Source organism: Mixophyes fleayi, chromosome 2, assembly GCF_038048845.1.
Source record: "Mixophyes fleayi isolate aMixFle1 chromosome 2, aMixFle1.hap1, whole genome shotgun sequence".
In the NCBI taxonomy this organism is placed as follows: domain Eukaryota; kingdom Metazoa; phylum Chordata; class Amphibia; order Anura; family Limnodynastidae; genus Mixophyes; species Mixophyes fleayi.
Genome location: NC_134403.1, coordinates 127,417,993 through 127,440,699, shown reverse-complemented (window position 1 = coordinate 127,440,699; position 22,707 = coordinate 127,417,993). Strand labels below are relative to the sequence as shown.

The following is a 22,707-nucleotide window of genomic DNA, read 5'->3' as shown; positions in this document are numbered from 1 at the left end:
TCTTCCTGCAAATGTCCTAATGATACTTTATATCTTGGTAGTAGATGCAGTAATGAATAAAGGGCCTGTTTCTTTACGAAATGTTAAGCAAAAGTAAGCAAGTAAGGCAAAACCATGTTGTATTGGAGGGGGATGTAAATTTAAAATGTGATGGCAGATTTATAGTTTGGGTAGGGAATGTCCTAGATCAATTTTAAATTTCAGTGTACAAATAAGCTATAGAGTATTTGTGTGCTACATGAAAACAGTGTTTTCCTTATGTGCAAAATAATAAACTCCTGTGACCCCATGCATTGCAACATTTGTCCAGAAAACTTGAGTAAGAAAACTTACTTTTTTGCTTAACTTTTCTTAATGAATCAGGCCCAAAGTAACAAAACCTGCCTTTTATAATGTATACTACACTAATACAACTTTTTATATTAGTGTGTGTAAGGGATCACTTGCTACTTCAGGTAAGGGTTGGGCACACCAATTAACAGTGACAGTAGGAGCAAACCCTTGGTTGATCATGTCTCTGTATATGGCTGTGACTGTACTAGCATCCAACTGATGAGAGAGGTTTGCTGCTTTGTAAAACAAAGTTTCTTCTTTTGTTGAAAGATTCAGAAAATACTATTTAATGTCTAATTAGTAAGTACTCTTTATTGTCTAATTGTAAACATGTTCTAGTTTGATATCTTCAAGCACATATTGTATTTCCTTATTTCTGGTGTTTAGTTATTCTAGACAATTCTTGCAGAATAATTTTACCATTCTAGGCTTTTTTTGTCATTTTATATATTTCAATAGTCACTAAGTATTATGTATAGCAAGTAAAGAAATAACTAATCTGAAAGTTAACTGTACAGCACCACAGGAAACATTAGGGCTATGTTAATCACATAGGCTTTAGATCAAATGACAAGTATAAAAATCCATTTTCAACATGTTGTTGACTTTCTTAAAAAGTGGTGACAGTGATGCATTACATCTAAGTGACATATTGACATTATCAATTATATGTTATTAAACAGCTCAGCTAACTGAATGATTTACCGTGTGTTTAACTGCCTTTTTCAATTAAAGGCAGGGGGACTGGAGCAGAATAGCACAAGCCATATATTTTCCCTTGTTAACACTGGCACTGCTGACATGCAAGTGACGAGAGCGTTAGCCTTTAGCTCCGGGCTGTAATGGACTAGTTCTTAAAGGCCTAGAAGTGATTGATGATTTGGCGCAGGGTTGGAACACAGGCTTACTAGCTGCGTGTTTTGTTGCCTGCGATAGATTTCCATTCCTGACAACTGGCTGCACATTTGGGAGGTGTTATCACGTCATAGTTAAAAGTATTTATTTTGCCACCATTTGTTTGTGTTGGTCCCTTTGGTTGCCCAGATAGAGCCAGTGTTTCAGATTAGACATTAGTTTGGCTTCTAAAAAGGATTATCTGAGGGCCTCATTAGTGTGTTGACCAGAGCCTAACCCGTTGAACTTACATGACACTTCAGACCCACAGGACAACATGACCTACATCCCTTTCTTCCATCATGTTATGCAAGAGGGAAATACTACAAGGGGTTAAGTGAAACCAATCAAGCAGCAAGTTTCTTTATCACATCCAGGCATTGAAATTAGAACACATTCTAAGTTCAATGAGCCCTGCTGTCATTTGCATTCTACTGTTCCTTCAAGCCTGTGCTGAGGTTACAAGATATGTTGATTGTGGAATCCTGCTGCTGTCATTCCTCCAGGGACTTACAGGTGTCAGTAATTCTGTTATGAATGAAGGCAATCAAACGTTCATGATAGTGTTTATGTGTCTCTCTACTGACACAGGTCCACTAATGCTGGGACACAAACCGGAGAGCGTTTGTACGGCACAACCGATGGAAGAAGAAATCACAGCAAATACTGGCTGCTACTAAAGTGTTTAGAGAATATGGACAGAACACTCTGTTACGAGCTCTAATACTCCTATACTACACTTTCGAGGGGGAAGGCGGTGTTTGGGGAGAGAAAGCAGAATATATTTTTTAATACATTGCATGAGTTTTTGGGACATTTTTCTGAAACCATTTGACCTATGACCTCTGATTATCATTGCCCAAACATCAATGAAGTAATTAAAGGTACTCCAATTATGGAATGGGAAGAAATGTATTGTGTACTGTACATGTCAGCGCATTACTAAAGGACTTAAAACATTAATTTCCCAGAAATGTCGTTTTATTTCTTTTTAAACAGCCATTCCAATGTATTACACAAAACAGAGTTTCTCAAATATTTATCTAGAACCCTTATGCCTGCAGATGCTGGTCAAAAACACCCTTAAATGTGCAAGCTTGTTAAATTTATTGCAAAAATAATATATTTTGTTACTTTTATTGTTATGTTGTGTATATTGTATCTGTAGTATTTATAGTGTGGGATATTGTGCCAAATCATTATGGAAATTGCAGGTGTTTGAGATATAAAGCTTGAAATCAAGACAATCTCAGACCCTTTTCCACCTTTAATGTGACCTTTCCACCAACAAAATTCAAGTGAAAAACAAGTAGACAATGTTTAGGCAAAACTACAATATGCAGGCTATCACTCAGCAGATAAGTGAGCAGGAAAGGGCACTTCTGTAATAAGTATCCCTTTGGTAGACAAATTTGAAGTACTTCCTGTATATTTTTGTTGATGCCCACTTAGGGATAATTAAGGCATTTGGTTTTTCCTTTTTACAATTGTGTTTGAAATATCTCAGTTGTACGACTATATTTGTATATCCTTTTTGTAAGTGGTACATTATTCTAACATCCCTAGATAGCCATAGTATTCATGATTTGTGTATAATGACAGTATAAACATTGTTGATTTCTGTAACTGTGTGTGAAGGCGATATAATAAGTTCTCATATTCATTTACTATTGTCTTTATTAGTTACAGTGAAACTACTACTTTCTTAACTGCAGAGTATTTTAAGAATTCTGCACAAAGGCCTCTAACAACTGAATTTTGAAGAGCTGTGTGGTTTTGTTCTATTAAACTGCATTGATGTTCAAGGGAGACTGCACGTTCATTTCTTTAACATAATCAGTATACATGTCAGGTTCCTCTTATTTTTCTCTATACAAGGGTATTTCAGATCTAAAGTGCCATGTCATTTCCTTTCTTGTCCTCCACACTCCAGTACAACAGTTTTTGTGTACTTTTCAGAAGTGCTGCTTTTGGGCAGAATGCAAAGGTTTCAAAAGAGCCTCATCTCCATCTGGTTTTATACGATAATCCTTTATCCACCATCTCCAGCTCTCTCATTCCGTTGCTTTCTTGCCTGTGGCTACATTTCTATCTCTGCATCAATTAGCACAGTGATTTATACAACAAGCAAGCAGTTTAGAGGTAATGGTACACAATTAACATCTCATTCCGCCATAAAGGGTATGCTAAATACCCTAGTCACTGCTTTCTCTGCCTAGAATTGAAATAAGTGTTTCTCCTAATTCATATGTTATCTGATGTGAAGTGGGCCCGCTTTGTACTGCACTACACCATTAATCTAATTATAGATAGCTGCAAATGAAGTGCTGTCTGAACAGAGATGGGGGCAAAATAGCGCTTTTGTCATTTGTCATGACTGTGAAGTGCGTTCGCACATTGCATGTTATCACCGCATAGAAAAACACAATCCAGATTACATTGCTGCCTGTTGCATGTGTTTTTTTTTTTTTTCTTTCTATAATTACAGCAGCAATGCAAACACAACTGGCTGCTGGATATAAATAGAGCTGTAGATGTGCTGTCATGTGGGTTGCAGGGGAAAATCCTCTGAGTGCTGTTGAATTAAATGATGCATCCTGATTGACAGCTACCTTGAGACTGCGCTGATGGAGTTGTCAAAGCATTATGCTAACAGGCTAGTCTAGTGAGTGCAGATGTATGCTGCCGTGTGGCTCACACGGCTTCCTAACAGCTATCTGCTCATTTACCTTGTTCATCTTGCTTGTTATTCCAAAAGACAGACGTCTACAAGCTTTCACGTTAAATGTTTTTGTGTGGATGTGTTTATTGCTTAGGCTATTCAGCCTGACTACTAGAGCAGAATGCTGTGCACTGGTTTTATCCCAGGCTTTGTTTTCTTGGGGGGGGGGGGGGGGGGGGTTGTTGAAGGCGTACCTCACTAGCACGACATGATCTTCAGTGCTAAATTTATAAAACTATGAAGCATTTAAAACTTTAATTGCATCGTGTTTTGGCCCTGGAGCGCCTTAGGTGCTTTTGTTATCTTGAATTAAGACTTTTTCTGGCATGTGCTGTTACTGAAGGTTAACATTGTGTAGCAATCTGTTCTCTCTGCATGTCAGCTTTCAAGGGACTGATGTTGCTGCTGATAAAGAAAATGAGTAATTTGTGTTTTTCTGTTTCCTTGCTACCATCATGTCTCTGATTGAGAGGTGTTCAACCAGATATATGTTTTACATTATCAGTTTCCTCTTTTCAAGAGCTAGGTGCAGGCTCTGTATTCAACTGTAAGGTAAACTATTGGTCCTCCTGATCACTGTATGTGCTGCAGTGACCTTCCTTTTACAGGTTGCTTAAAGAGTCTTTGGACTTTTGTTGGACTGCTGTTCTGCAGACAGCATATATTATTCAGGTGTTTCTTCTGTAATCATCTACAGTATTGGCATATCCATATATACTAGAATATTAGAGAAACTTTATTTCATTTAAGCAGCATTATAAAAGTGTGTTTTTTAAGTTTAGTCTCACATAACCACTGACCAGGCACTTACCCTCCTAGTTGTTGTCTATAGATAGTCCTGCATGACTGCTGATGGGGCACTTAACCTCCTAGCTACTGTCTGTAAATAGTCCAGCCTGACCACTGACCGGTCACTTACCCTCCTAGTGGCTGTCTATAGATAATCCAACATGACCACTGATGGGGCATTTACCCACCTAGCTACTGTTTGTAGATAGTCCAGCATGACCACTGATGGGGCAATTAACCTCCTAGCTACTGTCTGTAAATAGTCCAGCCTGACCACTGACCGGTCACTTACCCTCCTAGTGGCTGTCTATAGATAGTCCAACATGACCACTGATGGGGCACTTACCCACCTATCTACTGTTTGTAGATAGTCCAGCATGACCACTGATGGGGCACTTACCCACCTAGCTACTGTATATAGATAGTCCAGCATGACCACTGATGGGCTACTTACCTACCTAGCTACTGTATATAGATAGTCCAGCCTGACCACTGACCGGTCACTTACCCTCCTAGTGGCTGTCTATAGATAGTCCAACATGACCACTGATGGGGCACTTACCCACCTATCTACTGTTTGTAGATAGTCCAGCATGACCACTGATGGGGCACTTACCCACCTAGCTACTGTATATAGATAGTCCAGCATGACCACTGATGGGGCACTTACCTACCTAGCTACTGTATATAGATAGTCCAGCCTGACCACTGACCAGTCACTTACCCTCCTAGTGGCTGTCTATAGATAGTCCAGCATGACCACTGATGGGGCACTTACCTACCTAGCTACTGTCTGTAGATAGTCCAGCATGACCACTGACTGAGCACTTACCCACCTAGCTACTGTCTATAGATAGTCCAGCATGACCACTGATGGGGCACTTACCCACCTAGCTACTGTAAATAGATAGTCCAGCATGACCACTGACTGAGCATTTAACCTCCTAGCTACTGTCTGCAAATAGTCCAGCATGACCACTTACCCACCTAGCTACTTTCTGTAGATATTCCAGCATGACCACTGTTCCCTCACCCATAACATTTATCCAAGCTACCCAAATCTTAGTTCAACACCAAAACATAACCATTAAAATAGTCTGTAAAACTTTCCCTTAAACTTATTCAGTTATCCCATCAGCTGGTTGCAGAAATCCGTAAGATATTTACCATCAGAAATAACACCTTGTGAGAGAAGTTGTGTCACATCTGCTTGGCTCCACAAACCTTCATACATGGCTTGTGTTCCTGTCCAGGTAAAGAGACTTGCAGTGGCCTTTGCACGCAATAAGACTTCAATCTGGGGGTAAATGTATGAATCTCCGGATTCTTCATCTCCGGCGTGTTCAGCCTCTTCAGCGCTTAAATTTAAAGCGGCGCTGCATTGTAAAGGGAAACTTCCCTTTACAATGCAGCGCCGCTTTAAATTTAAGCGCTGAAGAGGCTGAACACGCCGGAGATGAAGAATCCGGAGATTCATACATTTACCCCCTGGTCTCTTAAATTCTGATTGAACTTTTCCAGACAGTATTATTTGTATTAATATGTATATTGTGTTTTACTATATTATGTGTAAATGTTTTTGTACACTCTAGATTTGAGTTGCACATTATCTCTCAATAGTTACAAGTGTAGTATGGCGAGACTACTAATGTGAGATTTATCCAGGGCCCACTGTTATTTATTATTATTATTATTATTCTTTATTTATAAGAGTGCCACAAGGGTTCTACAATACTGTGCAATGGGGGGAGCAACAAAGGACTACTCACAGATTACACACTGTGCAGAGTTACATAGTACAGAACAAACAGACCGCCCTGTTGTCTTCAAAGACCCTATCTTCCTACCAGTGATTGGCCACACTTGCTTTTTTTATTATCATTGTATCTATTGGTGTTAGGCTAGCTACAAGGACGCAGATCTTAGTTATTTTGGTCTTTTTCCACCAGATTGGCCACACATTGCACAAATAATCACTGAGAGATGTAGATGTGCATGTTAGATAAATTGTAATTTCACTCATTGTTCAAAAATGATTTTTCATGCATTAATTGCAGTACACTATGTATCATCAGTGTATATGCAAAGCAGTACCCCTAAGGAAGGAAAGTGCTAGCTCCTGCGGTAACAGATTGTACTGAAGATGGAACGATCTTATTCTGTCACATGGCAGCAATTTAGTTCAGAAAACATTGTATGCAGCATTCCCATGTGACAGGGGAGGAGAATTCAAAATTCACTTCAACCTTGTCACCAAGGGAGGGATTAAGTTCTTTTTTTTATCTGGAAAGTGCTTGTGTGACACCACTCTTTTTTTTTTTTTTTTTTTTTTTTTTTTTTATTCATACCCTCCAACGCATAATAAGAAAATTGGAAATTTGTAGATTGTTCATGTGACTGGAACACATTATAATAAGCAATTAAATACTGAATTTCTTTAACTAAAAAAAGCTGCCTTATAATGCTCCACCTGTTATTTTTCAACAATAAGACAGCATAAAAATATTCTCAATGTGGATAAAAAATACTGGTGAAACCGAAGAAGTTTCCCAACAGTTAGGGCAAGAAGGACGTGCTATGATGTCATCAGAACAAGTCTAAGAAGTGGGTGCTCTATGTCTGAGAAATTGATTTCATAAATAAAGAGCACAGGAATTTTGCACTCCTGCTAAATATAAATATATATCCATATACCTACATAAAGAAATATATGTGCAGTATGTACACAAATGGACTAAATATTGAGTGTTTTTCTAACGATATGTGGGTTTAGCAGAGAAAAAAAAGTGGCTACAAATCGTTGCTTAACAGCAGTGTCTACGCTCTATATACCAGGTAATTGTCAGGTACCATTGATTTCAATAGAGCTGCATTGTCATGTGGCGTTTTATTTTCCAATAACATTTAATGGATATCTATAGCAACATGTTTGCAGCAGTTTTAAGCTGTGGCTTTTACTGACATGATCGCTACATAGGTGAGAAACTGTCCTTAGAAGAACGACTTTCAGCATCTATTTGTAAGAGCGGAATATTAAGAAACATCACTCATGAAAATAAACTCTGTGGAACTGGAAGCTGAAACATTACCAGTGTGACACTATCTGCTGACATTCCACTGTTTCTAGTTTATCATGTCTAGTTTTTCTTAAAGTTAGAGGAAAAAATAAAAATACATTAAGTTTATTTACATTTAAGTTTTGTCTTTTAACTTGCTGTAGAACTACTTAACATCTGTAACTTTTATAAATAATTTTATGTATTTGTATTGTGCTAAAAAGAACTGAAAATAAGACTACTACTGCAGCCTGCAATGATTACAGAAGTAAACATTATTTTTTTTGCGACTACCGTATATCTATTTCTTTGTATTTTCTCGTTCTCCTGCTGTTATAATTTACACTATTGTTTGAGTAATGTTTGTACAATGGGTTTATGTTGTCATTTAGAGATATAATCGCTTAAATGTACAGTTTGAATTTCATACTGGAGTGACTATAATAAAGATCAACAAAAAGGTTTATATAGCCACCAAGGTTTTGGACATGTAGAATAAAGTGAAGCCAGTCTGTGCTTACTGCCTTTTTGGGGAAACAAAATGCATCAACCTGTGTCTTGATTTTGGACCACAAAGCAAAATAATTTCTACTATATATATATATATATATATATATATATATATATATATATATATATATATATATATATATAATATTATTATTGTTGTTATTTCATACTATAGGCGGAATTCAGGTGACATACGTAGATCCCCAAATTGTGCAATTTTATGTAATTATACCCCCCCCCCCATAGGTTTAATGAAGGACTTTTAAGAACAATTTATCTTTGATAAATAGCCCCTCTGCACAGAATGTTTATTAGATTGACAGGAAAATGCACTCTGCTTGCTTTTTCCCCCCGCCACTTATGAGTCAGGCAAATTTTAATTGGAGCAAAAAGCTTTTATTTGCACTGTAATTTCACTTAAGGATCATATCCTTCAGAAACTGGCAGACACTTGTATTTCTTGATTGCAAAACACACACGAGAGAGAGAAAACTACATGCAGAAGACGCTGTTATTATTCAGATTGTCAAATATGTTATTACATCTTAATAGTTTTAATGCAGATTACCCATATTTGTCTTCAGAGTCTGAAAAGTCATTGAAAACAAATGTTTCAGGAACATTCTATGGTTTATTTAATTAAAAACAAAATGTAAATCACAAGACGGTGTGATCTTGAACATGAGTGTAGATATTTACATCTGCTTTAAGGCTGTGTTGCTCTTGTACTAATATGCAATTGACTGATGTATGAATTGCATAACAGGCTGTATTCTGTGTGTTGTGTGACATTGATATATTAACTCCAACTTGGGTTAATTAAAAATGTACAAAGATTTCTTAATTTGTATGTAGCTATATTTAGTAGAAAGTAAGAGGAAAATATATCAGTGCTTGGTTCCTTTGCATTCAACATTCACAAAGGATTGCAGTATAGTACAGTGCAGACCAATACATGACACATTTTCAAATACCTAAACATCACAGAAATGTAAACCAGTGTGGTGTGTGTATGTAAACTACTTGGCTTTGGACTTTTAAATCCCTTACAGCTATCATTTTCTTCACTGCAAATCATGTACCAACCAACCCTACTACACAAAGAGACCTACTGCCATCTACTGGTGGGTGATTGGATTATGCTCAGTAGTCTGCATTTTCTCTATGTCCTTGTAGGCATCGAGATGATTTCACTTCTGAGTTGCTGTGAGAAAGAGACAAGCAGGTCCCAGAAGCCAAAAACAAACCCGATTTTAAAAGAATGACCATTAGTTTCATAAGTGAATTGCCATTTAGTTTGGAATAAATCAGATTGTCGGAAATTGCTTATATGAATTATTTTTATACATTTGCAGAGTTTTCAATTAATCTTTACAACAATTAATAATAATAATAATATGTTGTTACTATTATCATCATCTTCATCCGTGTTTTTAATATTTGGCATGTAAGAACAATGTACTTAAAGTAAGTTTATGATTAATTACCAGCAGTTCATTGGACTGAATGGTGGTAAACTAAAAATTAATGCTTATGTACCATATCAAGTACTCTATACTCTTTTACTCTATTTTAAAGATTTACTTTACATATGTGTTGTCTTTTAAATATCCTAGAAAACAAACAATAAAACCCTAAAAAAATAGAATGTTTAGAGAAATGAATAAGATTATTTAATATTGGTAAAAGTATATTAATACTGATTTATTTTAATATTTTATACTAATGAGCTTCCATAGCAAAATGTATTTAATAAGTATCATTTTCATCCCTCTATTTTCTGTATACTGTGCTTCTACAAATCTGTTTGCAGAGAGCTGTAAATATAATTATAGAACAGCAGTAAATACATTACCCTTGTTAATCTCATAATGTGCATATTGACAGGATGTGTGACTGGTTATCTTCTCCTGGAATTAAGTCTAATTTGTTAATTTCTTTGTTAATTTTAAGTATAAACTGCAAGTGTTAACACAGCATGCGTCAGAGCTGAGCAAGTACATGCCGGAGAAGGTAGAGGAGGACACTAGCAGCATCCTGAGATCACCGATGCCTGGAACAGTGGTCGCTGTTTCCGTTAAGCCTGGCGACATGGTAAGTGCTCAGATAGTGATTGCCATTTACACATACCACATGACATTTGAAAAACAGTGAGCTTATTGTTGTGTTTTTGTCTCTCTTATTTGTAGTCCCTTTTTTAATATATTTTTGTTGAACAGTGTATTTATTGTAAAGTCCACAGATCAACAATGTCTGTAAACGACATGTATTCTGAGAGTACCCTTCATCCTCTTTTTGGATATTTTTAATGATGTGCTTTATTGAGCAGGTCATACCTGGGTAAGGGCAGGTATCTCCCCGCTGTCAGAAATAGTTCTGACACACCTTCATATGAGAATTAGATTTTATTTTATTAGTAGAAACATAAAATATTACTGTCTTTCATCATATTCTTCCAAGGTCCATTCTTACTTGTTACTATGTAGCTGTATCATCACCTTTATTTGTATGTAAGTCACTCCTTGTCCTAAAAATGTTTAAATGTAAATGCTACCCAATAATTCTCATCTAGTCTCACTTTCACTCTCCACAAGATGGGCCTGATCTTCCTTCGAAGCTTTACCATACATACAGATATCATAGCAGCGTGCAGCTTCTAAATAAGAAGGTTTAAACTTTTACTCTGTGCTTTAAGGCATTAGTTCTACATTAGTTGGTCTTGAAAATCTAGAGCATAAAAAAACCCAACAACATTTTTTCCTTCACTTTCTTCATTTCTTTTCATGCTTATTAAAATTTTAGTACTATTCTACTGTCTTTAAAGCTGGAATTAGTTTGTGTGTGCACCCAAAAAATATGCAATATAAAATATTTTAAAAGCTGCCAGCAATTATCCAGGAAACCTATGTAATTGTGAAAGTAAGATGTCGGCTCTTTGGGGTGCTATGGCATTTACATGTAATGTTAACTTAATTATGTCACATTGTATTTGCTGACAATTGAGGTACTGTAATTTAGTTAATAATCCTTTTATGAAATATTGAAACAAAATACATAGAGGATCCAAGACTGTGTTTTTTTTCAGTAAAGGGAAAAAGGATATGTTTAAAATAATAATAAAACAGTTCAAATATATCAAAGGTTTCAACATGGTACAGGAGGGGAAGCAAGAGGTCACCTTCTGAAACTAGAGGGTTGAAGGCTCTCGGGAAATGTGCGGAAGTACTTCAAGGGAAGGGTGATGAATTCATGCTATTTACAGTGAAAGAATTCAAATATGTTCAGAACAGACACAAAGCTGTCCTAAAAGGAAAGGATATTAAATGCTCTGAATTTTCACAGCAGCCTAGATTGGCTTCTTGCATCTGTAGTTTTGCATTGTCTCACGGTTTTGTATTCTAGGTCATAGATAAAATATCACCATGAGAAGTTAACAGTTCAAGTACAGGAAACTTAATTCTGTCTAAGAAAATTCACTTATGGTGATGTGCATGTCTAGTGTTTTCAAAGATTGTAGATCGTTAAGAAAAAGCTCATTAAGAAAATGGATTTATTATGAAAGAACTTTTATAGTCTGCCCTTACTATTATTTTGTATTACACGCATGTTTGTGAATTGTTTATATATTACATTTACATAGTAATGTTAGAGTTAATTAATGTTTTTGATATTGCCCAATTGTGTATTAAAAAGATGTTTGTGCTAGGGAAGTCTAAAACATTTTAAATTGTGTACCTCAATTGCGGAGTGCGTGTTTGTTTAGTGCTAGAGCTACCATATGTAGGAGGGATAGGTCAATGACTACTCCTCTTTCATAAAGACATGTATACATAACCCTCATGTTGTACAGATTTGTGACAGCCAGGTAAATTGCATACAAGTCTTGTTTGTTTTGCTTTTAAAGGGTTATAAAATGTGTAATTATCTGTAATCCCAAACCAGCAAACTATTGGGTAACTGGTACATTTAGGTTTCATGTGTTGTATTGTATGTTTACTAAACTGCGGGTTTGAAAAAGTGGAGAAGTTGCCTATAGCCACCAATCAGATTCTAGCTGTCAGTTTGTAGAATGTACTAAATAAATGATAACTAGAATCGAATTGGTCGCTATTGGCAACATCTCCACTTTTTCAAACCACAGTTTAGTAAATCTAGCCCAGAGAGTTGTGTATTCCCAGCATTGGCAGGTTCACCTGGGTTAGAGGGTTGTAGTACCTCCATAACAGCAGAAACACAATGGGCTGTCAGTGCTATTCTTATCAATAGACCCACATTTATGAAAAGTTACAAAATTAGCATATTATGCCCAAAGCAAATGTAATTATGTGCTCATTTAGTAAGTGGTCTAAGGCCCTTCTAATAATAATTACAATCAATTAGGTTTATTAAAATATGTCAATTGGACATACTACTATTTTATTTGAGACAAATAGCCTTTTGCTCTCTGAGAGCTGTTCATGTGATATGTGTACTGTCTGTACGTACAGACCACATCTTTTCTACAGTAATCGCATGTAGGTCCATAATTTTCACCATTCACATAGTACGAAGTACTAATTTTGTATAGTTTGTGAAGTGCTTAAACGGCTTTAATTAGAAAGGTATGTTAAAATTTGTACCAGTGCCACGTTTAATTAAAAAAAAATAGTTGTTTGCATTCCTTTTTTTTTTTTGTATATTTTCTGTGTATGGACTTGAAATCAGACTGTAAAAAATTGATTCACCTTATCACATATTGTGTCAAACCCATTTCTACTGCGCACAGACAGTGGGAGATTCAAGCAGTCAGCATGCCTGAGTGCAGAAGAGCAGAGTGTTTTTGAATTGTTATATATTCAAGGCGGTGGGCTCCAAAGGCTAGATTTACTAAGCTGCGGGTTTGAAAAAGTGGGGATGTTGCCTATAGCAACCAATCAGATTCTAGCTGTCATTTTGTAGAAAGTACTAAATAAATGAAAGCTAGAATCTGATTGCTATAGGCAACATCCCCACTTTTTCAAACCCGCAGTTTAGTAAATCTAGGCCCAAGTCTTTCATGGTCTTTAATATAGATTTAATGAAGGAGCATAGTGCATCCAATCACTGGATTCGGAATGAAAGGTGAATGTATGTATGCAAGTTTGGTGGCTGTGAATAGAAAACACGTCAGACCTCTAAATTTCACTAATTGTAAAGTTTTGCATTTTAAGAGATTCGGGGTGTGCTCAAAATGTCAAAATATATCTCCTTTACTTCTGCTGTCTCTATGAGAAGATGCAGATTTTCTTGTTTAATTGTATTGCATGAATGAAAAAACAAGGTTTTTTTCACTTTTGTATTGTTCTTTTAAATCTGTGTTTTATACTATGGTGACTTGGTTTCAACATTTACAAAAAATATTTACCTTGCTCTCTTCCATTTTTTTCTTTTGAGGAATCAAATGTAAACTCCTAGCTACAAAGCTATTCATGTATTGGGCAGCACGCTGGCTAAGTGGTTAGAACTTCTGCCTTACAGCACTGGGGTCATGATTTCAATTCCCGACCATGGCATTATCTGTGAGGAGTTTGTATGTTCTCCCTGTGTTTGAGTGGGTTTTCTCCAGGTGCTCCTGTTTCCTCCCACACTCCAAAAACATACTGGTAGGTTAATTGGCTGCTAACAAATTGACCTGTGTGTGTGTGTGTGTGTTAGGTATTTAGACTGTAAGCTCCAATGGGGCAGGGACTGATGTGAGTGAGTTCTCTGTACAGTGCTAAATAAATGGTGGTGATGATGATGTATTTGTTTCTGCCCACATGCCTGGCCTTATCTGTAAATACATCCTACATGATTTCTGAGGTCCATTAATTGCCTTTTGTAGTTCTCCTCTGTTACATCTTCTCATCTGCAAGTCTGTTCCTGATTTGCTTCTCATTTATAGAAGATCCTACTCCATCTTACCTATACAACTTTGCATCCTTCTTACAGACCAGTCTCTTTATATGAAGCTCACTCAGTTTTACCTCCCTGCCTATTTTATATGTTGCCATTACAAGTGTATCTCAATCATCTGTTGTGTCTCACCTGTTCTCCTCTCTAAATTGTAAGCTCTCTCCTTCACTAGCTTTCATATCAGGCCTTAGATGTAAATCAGTTTCCATAGGTTGCTATATTTTAATTTCTGGTACTTAAAGTGAGGTGAAAAATACCAATTACCAACACTTGAAAAGTAGCACACGTGGTGCTTAGTCCCACTGGCCTCCATCCTGTGAATCAAAGTTCCATTAGAAAGTTTATTTCTGTTGACTGTCCTGTTAGTGTTCCTCTGTACAGCTCCATGTTGTGTTTGAGACCATGCCAAACACAACAGCATTGCCACTAGATTGAACTTAAAACTTTATTGACTATGTGCATTTATAGAAGAGACTACCATCTGCTCCCTAATCTACTATGCTTCCTACCAATCAGCTACAGTCTCTCTCTCTGCTCTCTATGACAGTAGAGCAACACAGGAGCTGATTGGTGGAGAGGAAAGATAGTAGATCAATGAGCAAATGCTATTTAGTTATCTGAAATTACAAGTCTAATCGAAAGGAAAGGCGTTAAAGACCATATGGAGCTATTCGGAGATGAATGGAGGGGACAAGTAAGGGCCCCTAAGCTATTGTAAGATGTATGATTCACAGGGCAAGATCTGTGAGCACTTCCGAGTTTTATATATATTTGAAGTTATTTCCTGAAGTGTTTCAAAAGTACTTTATTTGTTTTTATTTTGTATTTAAAGAAGTTTTATACACAAAAAAAAAATAATTAGTTTTTAATTTATAATTTTGTTTGAAGAGAGTAAACTTTGTTTTTGCACAGTGCATTTTATATGACTTCCATAGTGACCGGCCAGGTTGATGTTAGCAGCTACTTTTCAGCTCACTAAAGTCATCTTGAGCTTTTCCCTGTAAGTTTTCATCTTCTAGATCTTTATTTTAGGCCTGGCACCACATAATGCAAAGTGACAGCTGCTTTCTAATCCTGTTAGCAGCCATCTCAATCGAATGTCATGACAAATCTTGTCCTCCCACCTTTGAGTAGGGAATTGTGCGTTGCAACATGTTTAGATGGGACACAAATGACTCGGTGGACATTGACATCCAATTATTTAGGGATTTGTGTGGTTTACTACATAATGGACTTTCCCAATTCTGTTTTCCAGTAAAGATGGGAAAGAGCCTTCCCTTTGTGCTCTTACAAGTGCAGCACCAGCATATTATCACTTGTACTGTATGCTGTATCATGTGAGGAAGTTGTGATTGTAGTTGCAGTATAAAGCTGTAGCAGATTCATCTCTGGTCAGTTGTGACTGCTTGTTTCTAGGCAACGCTCTATAATTCATAAAAGCCTGAGCAGGTGGATGCAGATAGGAGGCATTGGCAGATAGCTCCTCATTTCTAGATCTAGCTGAATTCTTACTAGCGTGGTGATAGCTTGGAAGAAATAGCAATTGAAGTAGCTATACACAACGTATGTATGTGTGTCTGTGTGTGTGTGTGTGTATATATATATATATATATATATATATATATATATATTACTTCCTTGTCTTAATATGCAGCAGAAGATTACATTAGTTGTATATTTAAACATGTTGATTGTGTATAACTAAGTATTGTTAATGTACTGGGTAGTTTATACATATTTATTGTCACTACACAAGTAGATGGCATCTTTACTACGTAAGGCGTTGATGGTGGAATGAATTATGCCCTAATGATGTCTATAACCCTGAACAGAGTAATTATAGGGGGTTTTTCATGTTTAATCCCTTAATCTGTACAGGCAGTTGGGGCCAAAGCAATAGAAGGAAAAATATCACTGTGTAAAAACAATCAAAAGAGGCTTTAACTGAAATATATGTATACTAGTGAAAGAAAGATGTAATTCTTTAAAGTAATGAAATGTGTACACGTGAATAAAAACATTTCAGAGAGTGCAGCCAGGACAATCAAGATCACTGTGTATGTGAGAACAAAAGAAAACATATACTCCGGTGCTCTAAATGTAACAATATATAAATCACTATGCGTCAGCATATATATAAGTAAGATAATGTTGTGCACAATATAGTTATATTGGGGTTAAGCTCACATGCATCTCCTGTAGGTGAGTCCCTAGCATGTGTAGCAACAAGTGTACATTTCTGAGCCTCCATTTTCAAAGCCTGCAGCGCCTGACTCCCAAAAAACAAACTAGAAATTAGTGAAAGGAAATTACATTGAAAAAACATATAATTCTAAAATGTTTCTATTTGGGGATCACTTACTCAAAATTCTATGGCCATTATATGAAGTGAAGAAACATCAAGTTAATGTGATATTGCTGCCTGACATCCTGAGAGGGGCAAAGAATTTTTAGGCAAATGTCAAATTTATTTTAACAATGAGTAATCCTTTTCAATAAGAAATGTAATCACAGATAATGCCAAATTATATTTCATAGTCTTTTTCATGATGTAGAAATGCAGCCATTTCTGATAAATAAAGGTAGCTAGAGATTAAGGCAATAAGCTGAGCTTTTATTCAGAGACCAAAATACATATTTAATCGTTGCACCTGTGTCCCCCACCCCCCTAAAAAAAACCTGTAATTGAAGAATTTCCACTTTTGAAGGGAAATCAGCAGGGATGATATTGATCCATCTTTTTCGGGGGCCAGAGTGCAGCAGAAGGTGATACTGTGGAAGGCCCCACACGCCCTCTGTTTTTCTGCCAAATTAGGCAGCAGGCTCAGAGTGTAAGGGAACAATAGATGGGTTCTATTCCCATCCACATCTCCCCCCTCAAAATGTGTTTTTTTTCCTTCACCTACTTGTATCATAATGCTTTGGTTCTACTCCTGCATTGAAACTGTTCCTGTTGAAATAGGCAGGAAACAGTTTTGTTTTAATTGCTGAAATGATTCGGAAGTGCTTGATGTGCTGCTTCTATACAGCAGGTGCTGTGCATTAATTGGCCTGTGAAGGCCTGACCCAAGGTCCCTTGCAGCAGGCCCAATTTTAAGAAGAGTTTAAATAGCTTATTTATTATATGGTATAGCCTAGTACATGATGTCTGCTTGCCAGTGTTTTATTTCATGGTCTGCAATTTCTAATGTCATGTGGGTTTGGAAAGCTGTGTTTCTTTGGTAATGTATTATCAGCAGGTAAGCTCTAAATACCATCCATCAGAAGCTGATATTTTACCCAGATACTCTAATGACTGATGAACCTGTCTTTAGTATGAATGTTTAGCACAGTAGAGAGCCATATGCCACTGGCACGGATTCCAAGGCGATTCTTACGGTTTCCGCAGAATGAATTAGGCAAGTAATGAGATAACAGTAACTTTATTTCATCCATATCATTTCTTGCTTTTAAAATTATTGGCATGAAATTCTTTAAAACAAGCGAGTGATAACATCATTACAGTTAAGATGTTCACCCATTAAACATGTATATTTAGGAGCTGCTCTTGCCTATCCACAAAGAGAAGAGCATTGTGCTTTGTTGCTTTCCGTCTGCTCCAGACCTGAGCACATTGGAAGTCCCTCCCCTGTGTGGGAAGAGCACAGCTGTTACTGTAAATCTCATCCAGTAACTGTATCACCCCATTTTGTGGCTCTGAAGGATGAAATTGAGAAATGGAGCACTGTGCAGTCATCCTTTACCTCTGCAATCTTAGCTTTTGCATTTCATTTTCATGCTTTTATTCCAAAGCAAATAGCTCTGGGCGAGCAACAGAGTTCCTGCAAAGTGTCCACCATTCGCTCCTATGCTTCTTATTTTATGTGCCTCATGTTTTCCTGACCACCTTGTTGTGATGTCAGGTGTTGGGACACAGCCGAGGCAACGAGAGGTTCCGCAAACTTGTGTTTGTTTTCTTCCCGCACACGTCACTGCTCTATGTGTATATTAAATCTTTTCCAAAAGTTGGCAGGTGCTTTAATTACAAATAAAAAGAAGTTTACATCATTAGCACAGTAAAGTCAATGAAGACGAGTCTCTAGGGCCAAACGTCTCTGAAAATGAAAGGGACTTGATAGATTTCCATATCATTTCTAACTCCCCTAATTGCATTTGGAAGGCTTGCCAATAAATGGAAAATTGGCAGCCTATATCCATTATAGTAATTTTGCCGACCATGGCAAGCAGCTGGCTTTACTGGATTTTATCTCCCACCACCCTTAATTAATCATCAGCCTGAGATGTCTGGAACTATATATTGTGGCAATGTTGTGTCACATCCAAACTTCCTTAAAATGTAAGAATCGGTTGAGTATCTGTACTGACGGCTCCTTCAAGCCAACTTACTTAGGTACAAGGCAGCCTGATGCTTAATGAGTGTTACTTTGATAATCGGATGTGAATGTGACCTACGACCTTCCATGTCAAAGGAGAGGACGCAGCAAGCTGGATGAAAGATACAGGATGGAGATCTGCAAACTTTATACCAATTAGACAAGGAGTAGAGAAATACATCAGCGCAGATTGGGTTTATCAGAGAGACTAGTAGGGCTTGTGACCATTATGTAGGGGTAGCAGTGAAAGTAGCTTGTCACATTAATTTGGGCTGTGTCCAGTGATCTCTGTTTCTTTGTGGCTCAAACAGGCACAGAAGTTTTTCCCTAAATATTCCTTTTCATGTCCGATCTTATTTATTTCAGCTTCTGCAAATCAGTAACTGCAAATTTTTTTTTGCAATTTTTAAATCATTCACCATGTTGTAGGACACGGTCACATGGACACATTTCATGTTGGCTCTTTTCTAGCTTCACAAGCTCTGATGCCTAATTTTTATAGTGTTTCTTTATTGCCAGAAAAAGCTATATCAAGCCTACATCTTGTAGTGGGCGCTTTAAAATCTCTCTTTAAATATTATGTATTTCAGTTGGGGAGCTTTTTTTTTTTATTGAACGTGGTCTAAAACGCTGCTGTCAGTGTATTACAAACTGCAAATAAAGTGCTCATTTGACACCTCCGTATTAGACCTATAAATTAATTATCTATGTTTGGAGCGATTAGAGTTTTAAGTGCCTTTGTGACTTAGGATGTGGTTTGATATTTCAGTGTACAGAAAACAATCTGTAGTGCTGGGGGTATGATCTAGCCTTGCTGTTGAATCAATGGCTTCCTATTTAAGTAGTAAATCATTTTAATAGTGAATAAACATTATTTAGTATACAGCTACGAGTGCAAAGTATTATATTATTAAAGGATAGATATTAAAGGATTATTAGTCTTACATTTCTAACAGAGTACTCTAAAGAGTGTAATTGGAGGTTCTTGTTGAAAACGAGTCTGCAAGTAAAATCTTCATTGGCAGAATAGATTACCAGCTCTTATGCACAAAGGCTCGTTCTTCTGATAAAGATTTACAACTGACCCTGATGTTACACTAACATCTTCAGTATGTCACTGTTTCTTCTCTCCATTTGATATTCTCTGTTGCCTTAAAATATATATAATTTGTTTATGATTTGATCTTCATTTACAAAAGTAATAAAGTCTATGCATGAATTCCAGTATAGAAATGTTTAATTTGCAAGGTTGGATAAGGAAAGTGTCTTTATATACTTTTATGCTTAGAAGAAAATGTATTACACTACCCCTGATTATTAATATGATGAGAATACCTTATTACCTGCCTGCTAGCCTCCACTTTCATAAGATATCTGCTCATTTTATGGAAAAGATCCTCTAATGCCCAAATGAATGTATGCTAATGGCCACAATTGTATTGTGATAGGTGTCGGCGGGACAAGAGATCTGTGTCATTGAAGCTATGAAGATGCAGAACAGCATGACCGCTGCTAAAACTGGAAAGGTACTGTTTGTTTTCTCCCTGTGTCATATAGAATATTTGCATCAGCTGCTGGCTGTGGCAAAGGTCCATAATACGGAAGGGGTGTGAGAAAAACTGATTATTCATATATATATATATATATATATATATATATATATATATATATATATATATATATATATATATACTCAACATTACAGTGACCTTAAATATTACTTGACACAATATTTTTACATGATAAATGAGAAGTAGTATGACCCATGCCGCACCCCTAGGTACAGGTATATGTGAATGATTTTGAGTAAAGAGACAGTTCAGGATACTCATTCTTTGTTTTTGCTGTTGTGTATACACACATTTCTACTTACTAATGTGATATGACACAAAACATGTTGTTTTTGTACACCATTATTTCTACTATGGTGATTAGAATGTCAGACTTTTTTCTGCAATAGTATGTATATGTTCAGCCTATAAAATATTTATTATATGAATATACTGTATTGTTCCTAAATAAACACCAGAATTAACATATAATAATAATAATACAATTTAAGTGTTGTATTCTTTGTTTTAACAATTTGTAAAATTGTTTGAATATTAAAATATAGTGATCAAAATACACATTTTTATCACTAATTTCACATAGATTTAAAATGAAAATATAATTTACAATAACAATTGTAATATTTTTAGTCCTTTGTATATAAAATTTGTATTTCTTGAGATTATGCCATGGTAGTTAGTAATGCTGCCATGTGATAAATTAATCAACAGTTGGAGCCATTTGTAGCCATTCATTATTGCGATTGGTGGCGTATGATAATACATTAGGTGATCATAAGTACAATCCACACCATTATCGGTACTCCTTTATGGTGGTGTCACACTAGTGCTTTTCCAGGCAGAAAAGCCAAAGCTTTTGTAGTGCTCAAATCCCGCTTTGCTGACCCATTGAAGTGAATGAGGAACGCTGTTCCAGCCATGTCAGGTGCCTCAATTTCTACACTCCCGTAATATGTGTACTGTCTCCAGCCAGTTAGATTCATTTAGTAACATTGTATCCCTGTCAAATCTTCCCAGCTACATTCTACCTCTGATAAGTAATCTGGAGAATAGAACTGTTTAAGTTGAATGTTGTTTTATTTTCTTCTTTAATCTGACTTTATTGTTACTTAACAGGTGACATCTGTGCACTGCAAGCCTGGCGAGACTGTGGGTGAGGGGGATCTACTGGTACAGCTGGAATAAATCACATTCACTACTTCAAGACTCCATTTGACACTTTATGAATAATTTCTTATAAACTTTCCCAGATACATGTTTTGAAATGACATTCCTACAAAACAAATTTTATACAGTTATATTTATTACAAATATAAGTGGGATGAATAAAAAACAGTGGTTAAAAAGTTCCTTTGTGTGTTTCATTAATTGTGTAGGAATGGCGTGTATGCTAATCACACCATCATTATAGATCACGGTATTTGAGGTAGAAGTGTAGGTGAAATAACCATACACAGAATAAATGTATAAATCATTAGTACTTTAGAGTAATTTTGTACCAGTTGGCTGATGATGAACATTTATAGTGAATATGTTATTATTCCTTTCTTAGGAGTGTGGAACAATGGCAAATTGTAGATCTTTCTTCATGGTAACATTACCTGTTTTCTGTGGAACCTAAAAAGAAATGACATGACACCTAAATCCGTAAATTGATATTTGGCATTTTAAATATGCTATAAAAGGCATTATTATGTATTCTCTATATTGCGGTCAGTCTTGATTTATATGGAGATGTTCACTATATTTTCCACAGGAAACCAATAGTAATTGGTCTATGACAGTGTTGGCCAGTGGCGGGCTGACCCGGGGGGCAGGGGGGCATCGGCCCCCCGGTCAGGCCGCTATTAGGGCCAGGGGGTAGGCCGACCGGCAAAATACAATTCCTTCCCCCGCGGCCGCATCTGATGACATCAGATGCGGCCGCGTCAGCGCACAGGCGGCCGCATCACATGACAGGGGATGCGGCCGCGTCATCAATGACGCGGCTGCATCCCTTTTCATGAGATGCGGCCGCCTGTGTGCCCCCCGGCCATGCCTCTCCCAGCCCGCGTCTGGTGTTGGCTAACCTGTGACATTCCAGGTGTTTTGAAACTACAAGTCCCAGCATACCCTTCCAGCAATAAGCTGCTATATATTGGCAAAGCATGCTGGGACTTGTAGTTTCACAACACCTGGAGTGTCACAGGTTAGCCAACACTGGTCTATGAGGTGCATGGTGCTTGCAGATACTGCTCTGTTCTTCAAGCTCGGTGACGGGCAAGGTCCTGGATCTCTGCAATAGAAAGATTTTCTTTCGCTAGTAAATTTGTAACCGACTAATGGGAAGGTACTTTATACAGTTACATTTATACCTGTAACGTCTATTAAAAATAGCTGTATTTACTAAAATGCATGTTGTCTTATATCTACATCTAGCATGATTTAATCAGCCAGTGTTGAAAATAGTCTATTATGTTTTATTATTTGACTGGGAAAGAAGATGTCTAGTGCTCAATAACATTATGCAGTTTGTTTTATGTCTGTAGTAGTCAGACTGATCATTA

General features: G+C 36.8%; 1 protein-coding gene across 1 annotated transcript in view; it reads left to right on the top strand.

Moving 5' to 3' along the window:
* Positions 1-21,510, top strand: part of PCCA (propionyl-CoA carboxylase subunit alpha) — a 357,370-nt gene extending 335,860 nt beyond the window's left edge. Inside the window, exons 22-24 of the mRNA XM_075199966.1 lie at positions 10,258-10,398; positions 20,039-20,116; positions 21,278-21,510. Coding sequence (XP_075056067.1) covers positions 10,258-10,398; positions 20,039-20,116; positions 21,278-21,346 — 288 coding nt within the window. The 3' untranslated portion in view covers positions 21,347-21,510. The remainder of the gene's footprint in view (positions 1-10,257; positions 10,399-20,038; positions 20,117-21,277) is intronic.
* The last annotated feature ends 1,197 nt before the right edge of the window (positions 21,511-22,707 follow it).